This window comes from Chenopodium album, chromosome 12, assembly GCF_948465745.1.
Source record: "Chenopodium album chromosome 12, dcCheAlbu1.1, whole genome shotgun sequence".
NCBI lineage: Eukaryota > Viridiplantae > Streptophyta > Magnoliopsida > Caryophyllales > Amaranthaceae > Chenopodium > Chenopodium album.
In genome coordinates, this window is record NC_137845.1 from 14,799,001 (window position 1) to 14,808,759 (window position 9,759).

The 9,759-nt window shown below is 37.1% G+C and overlaps 1 protein-coding gene and 1 pseudogene across 1 annotated transcript; both read left to right on the top strand.

Moving 5' to 3' along the window:
- The first annotated feature begins 4,209 nt into the window (after positions 1–4,209).
- Positions 4,210–6,952, top strand: LOC145570392 (exocyst complex component SEC15B pseudogene; annotated as a pseudogene).
- Positions 6,953–9,303: 2,351 nt separating this feature from the next.
- On the top strand, positions 9,304–9,759 carry LOC145570946 (uncharacterized protein At5g01610-like). Its single transcript, XM_081630062.1, has one exon. It carries the CDS (start codon positions 9,304–9,306, stop codon positions 9,757–9,759), a length of 456 nt encoding a protein of 151 aa, XP_081486188.1.

Below are 9,759 nucleotides of genomic sequence, written 5' to 3' on the forward strand. Positions count from 1 at the left end.
TTCAATGATTATAGTATGTTACTTTTAATTAGCATTTTAAATGCGTTAAATATAACTTTTGACTCTCATATTAGGGATCCACCTTAATACTTTTATCATATATAACAATTACAGGTTCACGAGTCAACAAAATGATTTATAAGTTAAAAGCGAAATGCGAAAAGGGATGTTTTATACATTCCTCTTATTTTATTATTTGTTCAATTTCTCTGTGCAAGGAGTGTTATGGGTATTACTATATTAGTATAATGTAGTAATAAAATACGAAGAAAGCGAGGTTAGTGGAAGAATAAAGTATGATAATTGGGAGGAGAAAGAATCTAGAAATATTTAAAATATGATAGTTGGAGGATCCACTAGGAGATCAAAAAAAAAATAGTAGAATATTGTGAAATTTCAAAAAAAAAAATAAAAAAAATGGAACAAGTAATAAAATACGGCCGCAATAAAAAGTGGGCAAGTAGTAAAATACGGAGGGAGTATGGAGGAAGGAAGTGTACATTAATATTTATTGAGTAACTAGGTACCCGATCGGTACTGATTCCGAGAAATTGGAAACCGAAATTGGAATCAACTATAACTAATTATTGGAATTTTGGCTCACCCTTTAACTCTTGTACCCCAATGAGACATTGCACCAATCTTTCATGGTTATAGATTATGCATAGAGATGTTCAACAATAGCTCCAGAATGCATAGAACGAACAAGTCTGTTCTCCAACTCGAGAAATTTAATTTTTGGTCTTTAGTCTAATATGGTCCAAAACCCTTTAAAATCGATCTATTGTATTAAACATGGTTTTTTTTTTTATTTTTTTTTATTTTTTTTATCTAAACCTATAAAACAACCTCTATGATGTTTAATTTTTACCTTTAGTACGCAAGTAATATACTTATGGTATGAGCTATTTTATATATGACGTTCAAAATATGCATTAAACAATAAAAGAATTTATTTAATTCCGAGACTAATCTTCCAAACAAGATCGATCTGGTTTGGGGTCTTAGCGCATCTCCTATGGTTTTATTATAAGGATCTGCTTGCAATATAGATAATATATATAGCTACATGCTTACCATTGGAGAACACAAAAAAAAAAAAAAACAAAAAAAAAAAAAAAAAAGAGCAATATGCAAGCTATTGTAGGCTTGTAGCCCAAACAAGCTACGTTGATGATTAGAAAAAAGATAAGCAAATTCCACTCATATTGTGATATAATGTGTGCAACAATTAATTTGTTTTAAGAAAATTTGTTATTATTAATCCCAACTTTGGGCCATTTACTTTCATTAATCCCAACCATCGATTATTTTTTAATAATCCCAACTTTGAGGGTCATTTTCTTTCACCAGGCCGAAACCAGTCAATGACCTGTTATACCAAGTTATTGGACACATGCCAACACATGATTTGTCAAAATAATAAAAAATATTTAAATCAAAGTTTTACAAAAATAAATTCAAAAAAAAAAAGAAAAAAAAACCTAGGGAGCCCAACCCCACCGCCAATGCCACCCTAACCAGCTCCTCACCCGAAACCACCTTCTTTCTACCCCTGCCAGAAAACAACATCCTCTCCTAGTACCACCAAGAACCCAATTTCAGCCACTTGAAAGCTAGAACCCACCCAAATATCAAGGATATGGTGATTTCGGCACTCGAAACCACCTTGAAAACAAACGAGTGAGGTGGTTTGGAAGGACTGGGAATGGGGATCTGGTGTTTTTGGCGAAGGGGAGTGGAGTTGTGGTGGCTTGGGGGTTGTTTTCGGCAGAGGGGGGTGAAAATGGTGGCTTGGGGGTTGTTTTGGAGGACAAAGGGGTGGGGCTGTCAGTGGTTTTGGAGGAAGTAGGTGAGGTTGCGAGTGGTTTTGGAGGAAGAGAGTGAGGCACCGAGTGGTTTCGGGGAAATTCGGTGGTTTTCGGTGGGGTTTAGGTGGGAGATGGTGGTTTCCGGCGGGTGCTAGGGAGGGAGGCGGTGGGCTGTGGTGGGATGAAGGTGGCAGGGTTTGTTTTTTTTTTTTAAAAAAAAAAAATTTAGTTTGTTTTGTTTTTTTTTTTTATATTTTTTTGACTAATGAAATTGCGATATGTGGTATTTAAGAAAAAAAATATAAAAAAAAAGTTACCTTTTAAACAGGTCATCGGTCATTTGACCTAATAAGAGAAAATGCCCTCCATTGGGATTATTCAAAAATAATCGATAGTTGGGATTAATGAAAGCAAACGGCCCAAAATTAGGATTAATAATAACAAATTTTCCTTTATTTTATATTTTATTTGTTGCAAAGTACAAGGCCCTTATTAGGGGTGTCCACTAATCGGATTAAAACCGTACAATCTAATCTAAACCGAATTATTAATTCGGATCGGATCCGATCTATAAATCGGATCGGATCAGATTGTTTTTTTTTTTAAAAAAAAAAAAATTCGGATGTTCGGATTGGAACGGATTGACCTTGTTCGAATCCAAAAAAATCAAACTAGCCAAAATATGAAACCGCTGTATTATAAATAAGGCCCCGTTCACTTCACCTTGCTGAACTGAAATTATTTTTACCGAACTAAAATTATTTCACTGAACTGAAATTAATTTTACTGAATTTAAATTATTTTTACTGATTCTCTTTTATATTTCTTTTTTAAAATTACTGATTTTACAGAATTGGAATTAATTTTACTGAACTGAAATTATTTTACTAAACTGAAATTAATTTTATTGAACTGAACTTATTTTTACTGAAATTAAATTATTTTTACTGAATTTTATTTTTTTAGGGTGAAGTGAACAGGGCCTGAGTATTGTTAATATCAATCATGTTAAGCTATGTTTATAATTATATTACATATTAATATTAATCATGTAAACCTATGCTTTCAATACTTGTATTAATCATGTACAACTATACATTAAAAAATTGAATTTTTTTTATTGCATTTCAATTTTTATAATCGCAATAGGCCCATAAAATTTGCAAGGTATTATCCAAATAATCGAATATTAATTCATATTGGATTGGATTGGATTTAGTGAGGAATTCAGATCGAATTGGATTTGGTGAGGAATTCGGATCGGATTGGATTTGATAATTGAAAACCATAATTTATTTCAGATCGAATTGGATTTGGGGTAAATCCAAATCGAATGGACACCCCTAGGCCCTAGCCCTTATAGCTTACCATTGGAACACTTTGTAACCAAAAAGTGTTATAGCTTAAAAATTGATGTGGCAAAACAAGATATAAACCCTTTGTAACTTACCATTGGAGATGATCTTAAATCTTAAAGTTATAATATTAGATTATGGGTAAATTCATTCAATTCAATATTAAGGCCCCGTTCACTTCACCTTCTTTATGCTGAACTGAAATTATTTTTAATGAAACAAAATCATATTATTATTTTTACTGAACTTAAATTAATTTTACTGAACTGAAATTATTTTTGCTAAACTGAAATCATTTTTACAGATTTTCTATTATAATTCTTCTTTAAGAAAACTAAATTTTACTGAACTGAACTTATTATTACTAAACTGAACTTATTTTTATTGAATTGAATTTATTTTTACTTAATATTATTTTTTTAAGGTGAACTTAATAGGGCCTAAATCGATGAATAACATAGTTGCGAAGTTCTCCTACATTTATTTTCCCCAAATTATTCCACAACCTTCCACTTCAGATGTACGAGTAGTAGATTTTTTTGTTGAAACAACAAGATACAAATCATTTTAATCATTAACATTATCAACTACTCCGTGTATTATTACAACAAAACCTTTGAATCAAACAAGCAATTACAAGGTTGATAATAAAGAAAACGGTCCAACAAAACCGCAACACGTGAATATAACGCCTAATCCTTAACGTCAACGCTCTCTCTCCATCATCTCACACCACATTCCCCAACTTTCCACCTTGTCAAAATCCATCACCTCCAAAATCCCCAAACTACCCCTAAGCTCACCTTGCCCCCTCCCCTCCCAACTGGATCGGGTTCATGAAGTCGGATTAGATCGGCTCAAATTTTAAAGTTGAGTCATATTCCATACTAAATTACTGTACTTAGCGAGTTAAAAGCTGAAACAAATATTTTTTCGGATCGGTTCGAGTCGTGTGTGTTTTTACACCTCTACGGCTGTACAGTTCTCAGGGGCATTTCCGTCATTTCATACTACTCACCCTCTGTCCAAATCACCCACTTTCTCTCTCCTCCCTCCTAAATCTCCGCCATCTCCACTTTCTCTCTCCTCATTCAACCCACTTTCCCTCTCCTCATCCTCTCTCTCTAATGCAGTCAACCAAAAGTCGCCGGAGAATATCTCCGGCAGACGGCGGCGACAACTCCTCCGGCGCCGATAAACAAGACCAACTCCTCCTCTCCTCCGCCATCTGCAACGGCGAAGACCTCTCTCCCTTCGTCAGAAAAGCTTTCGCCGCCGGAAAACCCGACTTCCTCCTCCACAACCTGAAAGCTTTCACTCGTTCCAAGGAATCGGAGATCGAAGAAGTTTGCAAAGCTCACTACCAAGACTTCATCTTAGCAGTCGATGATCTTCGCTCACTTCTCTCCGATGTCGATGATCTGAAATCGTCACTTTCATTGTCGAACGCGCATCTTCAGTCAGTTGCGCAGCCATTGTTGAGCTCTCTCGATGCTTTTATCGAAGCTCGGAATGTTAACAATAATCTGTTGATGTGTTTGGGTTCGGTGAAGATCTGCGTTGAGATTGTCGAGCTTTGTGCAAGGAGTAACGCGCATATTGAGAATGATCAGTTGTATTTGGCGCTACGATGTGTTGATCAGATTGAGAGGAATTTGTTGAAGATTGCGCCATCTTCGACATTGAAGAGGATGTTGGAGAAGCATATTCCGGCGGTTAGGGTTTATGTTGAGAAGAAAGCGAATAAGGAATTTGGGGATTGGCTTGTTGAGATTCGAGCTGTGAGTAGGAATTTAGGGCAGTTTGCGATTGGACAAGCGTCTTCGGCTCGGCAAAGGGAGGAGGAGTTGAGGATGAAGCAGCGACAGGCGGAGGAGCAGTCGAGGTTGAGTGTTAGAGATTGTGTTTATGCGTTGGAGGAAGAAGATGATGGATTGGATCTTGAGTTAGAGAGAGAAAATGGTGGTGGGAATGTCAATGGAGGGAGTCTAGGGTTTGATCTTACGCCGTTGTATAGGGCGTTTCATATTCATCAATCGTTGGGAGCTGAAGATCGGTTTAAGCATTATTATTTCGAAACTCGAAAGTTGCAATTGACTTCTGATTTTCAGGTATCTTCTATGACACCGTTTTTAGAGTCACATCAAACTTTTTTTGCGCAAATTGCTGGGTTTTTCATTGTTGAGGATAGGGTATTGAGGACTGGTGGGGGGTTGATTACGAAATGGGAGGTTGAGAATTTGTGGGAATTGGCTATTAGTAAGATGTGTTCTGTGTTGGAGGATCAGTTTTCACGAATGCAGACCGCGAATCATTTGTTGTTGATCAAGGATTATGTGAGTTTGCTTGGGGTTTCGTTGAGGAGGTTTGGGTATCCGGTTGATGCTTTGCTTGATGTGTTGAGTAAGCATAGGGATAAGTATCATGAGCTGTTGTTATTGGATTGTCGTAAGCAGATTACTGATGCGGTTAATGCTGATAAGTTTGAGCAAATGTTGATGAAGAAAGAGTATGAGTATTCTATGAATGTGTTAGCTTTTCAATTGCAGACTTCGGATATTACCCCGGCTTTTCCTTATGTGGCTCCTTTTTCGACTACTGTGCCTGATTGTTGTCGAATTGTGAGGTCGTTTATTGAGGATTCTGTGAGTTTTATGTCATATGGTGGGCAGTTGGATTCTTATGATGTGGTTAAGAAGTATTTGGATAGATTGTTGAGTGAGGTCCTTGACGAGGCTCTAGTTAAGTTAATTAAGACTTCTGTGTTTGGTGTTTCGCAAGCTATGCAAGTTGCTGCGAATATGGCAGTGTTTGAGCGAGCCTGTGATTTCTTCTTTAAGCATGCGGCTCAGCTCTCGGGCATACCTTTGAGAATGGCAGATAGGGGAAAGAGGCTGTTCCCGTTAAAGAAGTCTCGTGATGCAGCAGAAGAAATGCTTGCTGGGATGATTAAGGTTAAGATAGATGGTTTTATGTCACTGATGGAGAATGTTAATTGGCTGGGTGACGAGCCTCTTCAGGGCGGTAATGAGTATGTGAATGAGGTTATAATATTCCTGGAGACTCTGGTTTCGACTGCTCAGCAGATATTACCCCCACAAGTTCTTAAGAGGGTTCTGCAGGATGTAATGTCTCATATATCTGGAAAGATTATCGGTGCTTTGATGGGAGATTTAGTGAAGAGGTTTAATGTGAACGCAATTACAGGGCTCGACATTGATATTCAGTTATTAGAGTCATTTGCAGAAAGTCAGGGATCTATTCTCTCCGAAGCTGAAGCAAATGAGCTAAAATTAGGCCTAGCTGAGTCGAGGCAGCTGGTTAATTTGCTTTTAAGCAATAACCCGGAGAACTTCCTAAATCCTGTTATCAGGGAAAAAACTTACAATGCTTTGGACTACAGGAAAGTTGTAACCATTTCTGAGAAACTAAGGGATCCATCAGATAGGAGCTTCTTTGCCACCAGGGGAGCTAAGCCGAATCCCAAAAGGAAGTCTCTGGACGCATTGATAAAAAGGCTAAGGGAGGTTAGCTGATTTGACGTAGACCTGTAAGTAGCCAATTGCTTTATTTTGAGGAGGTGTTTATTGTTCTTGTTTCTTGATAGTTGTTCATTGCTAACTATATATGCAGATCCAATAAACATATTATTGTTTGTAAAATCATGTTTGATATTTTATCCTGTATGTAGTTTTCGATACCTACATTTTGATGTTGTATCTTATTCATTGAAAGAATAGTGAGATTTATTTATGATCTTCAACTTCAAAAGGTACTTCTTTTTCATTTGACAGTTGTTTGTTCCCTGATTTTTTGCCTCCTTTTAAGGTGTGCTCATCATTAGTTTTCTAAATTTGGCTCATCATCCTTCTCATTTCCAACCCCATGAGTCATATTGTTTAAAGAATGCTAGCTTCATGCTCCAAGATCTAGTACTTATCTCATTGATCTTGTCGTCTAATTTTTCCCTGGTTAACTACAATTTAGCGTTATGATCATTCTTTGTCAAATTTTAATTTTGGTTATGATGAACACATTATTTAAAGCATAAATCAGAAATAGTTGTTCTTACTTAGTTTGATCTTCTATCTTTTGCAACCAATTTTATTGTTACGCATAGTTGGCACTTGGCAGTCTTGGCACTATGAAGCTAGTCAGCTAGATTATGCTAAGTTATTTAACATCAGTGCAGCAATGTCTTGATTTTTTAGAGGGAAGTCTTTGTTTTTGGTTGTTTTTGGTTCATGTCATTTTTTTGTTGTTGTTAGTTCTTTGGTAAACTCCTTGAACCTTTTGTTATCTCCTTATATACAGAGCAAATGGGAATTTTTGCTAACAAGGTTAGGGTTTGACTATATATTAGATGGGATAATGCAAGAGGGAAGGAGGAATGGCCGGTTAAGTTAATGGAATGCCATGCTGTAAAATTGGTCAACGTAAACTAGTAAAGGGGCATCATAAATATAAATGGAAGAGGATTACCCTGTTAAAATTCAGGCTAGCTGAGAGCTTTTTGGAGCATGAATGCTTTTTCATGGTGAGAAAGTCACTAATATGCTCAAATTGAAGGTGATATGCATCAACGATCCCTTCAAAGTCTTCAATTAGTGAACAAGCCATGAAAGTGTATATACAGAGTCCCTTTTTTTTTGCTAGATATGAGCAATACATGACTGTACATCATAAGCTTAATTAGTAGAAGGTTGTTCATAATGGTTAATGAAAGCTTACTTATCCATGTATATGACTTTGTTAGAAATGGAGACACGTAGAATATTAAATTGGTGGTGTATTTAGAAGTTTGGGAGAATTTGGTGTAATGTCTATTTGAAACTTAAACCCTTCATGAATGTACAGTTATTTCTTTGCCTAAGCTGAACATAAAAGTGCTAGAATGGGACATTTTACGAATAAACATGTTAACAATGCTGCCATTGATGGTCCTTGTCTTTAGACCATGACATCATGTTATCATTTCTAATCAGGATCATTGAATAGTTGACAATAGAATACAGAACAAATTGGAGAGAATGCTCCTTTTTTTTTTTTTTTTTTTTTTTTTTTTTTGATAAAGTGTATGAATGAATGTACACTGAAAGTCTGAAACGAAGACGAAAGCTACTTAAATACTTGCTTATTACAAAAACTTCTTGCTATAACTAACTTCCTGGAATCTAGGTAAGTTTGTTATTACATAATTTTGTATTATTACAAACTATCTTCTCATATATTCTAGAATTGCTGGTAGCTCTGTCATCAACTTCTAGCTCTTCTTTTTGTTTGAGAGTGCTGTAGTATCATCGACTGCCATGTCTAATGTATTATGATCCAACATGGTTTGATCACCTATATCTTGCAAATGATCATTAATAGATCACCCAAGGTAAGTAGATGCTAGGGAGGACTCACGTCATATTTGCGCTTTTATTAAAAACTATTTCATCGGCAGTGAAATGTTGTTGCTGGAGTGATGGCCAGGACATAATCGGTTGAGCTTCACCTTGGTATTGAGACTAATGGCTTTTTTTTTTATTAGTGACTCAGACTTGAGCTCATACACAAAGCTAGTTGGCTTTGGTGGTGGCTATTAGTAAGTGGCGTGTTTATATGTGGTGGCGTGGCGCCAACATGCCAAGTAGTTACCGATATGGGTTCCATTTTTGTGCATCGTTGAACAATGACATGTAATCATGTCTTGGCTAACCACTCGATCAACATCTGATTGGTCTTGCGTGAGTGGTTCACTCTAACTATCAGCCTTTATTGGACGGACTCCGCCTTGGTTGTGGCGCCGATGACTTGTGTTGTCATCCACCAAGCCAAGCAGTCAATTTTACCCTTGTGCAATGGTGAATACTTTGAACTCTGTAATAGGGTATGACTATTCTACAAGGGTAAATTAATCAAAGACATTGACTAACCCTCCACGAATAGTAAGCTGGGTAATTCAGTCATTTTATCCCTGATAACTCCCCTCGTGGAGCTCGAGAGAAATTCACTTATGTCCACGTTAATCAACTACCTATTCATAAATAATCAGACACGTGTCAAATATCCCTTATCCCACCAAATATAAATACTCCAATCCATCCAAACTTTCATTTTGTCAAACAAACTCAACTCACCCATCCTTAGCAATGTCTTCATCAACCACCACAACACTCCTTCTCTTCCTCATCTCACTCTCCGTCGTCGCCACCGCCAAACCAACCGCCTACGAAGTCTTAAAAAGCTACGACTTCCCGGTCGGTCTACTCCCTAATGGAGTAACCGGCTACGAGCTCAACCCCGAAACGGGGGAGTTCAAGGTCTATTTGCCTCAAACGTGTAAGTTCACCATCGAGGGATATGATCTAGAATACAAATCAACCATCACTGGAGTTATCTCGAAAGACCGTCTTACACACCTCAAGGGTATTAGTGTTAAGGTGTTGCTTCTATGGCTGAGTATTGTTGAAGTCGATAAAAAAAACGGTGAGCTTCAGTTCTCCGTCGGTATCGCCTCCGCGAACTTCCCCCTCGAAGGTTTCGAGGAGTCGCCGTCTTGTGGATGCGGGTTTGATTGTGATGATGCTAATCTTGCTGTTTTGTAG

What these genes read in the sequence shown, in the direction of transcription:
- LOC145570946 (XM_081630062.1), top strand. Translation starts at nt 9,304, where the DNA reads ATGTCTTCATCAACCACCACAACACTCCTTCTCTTCCTCATCTCACTC.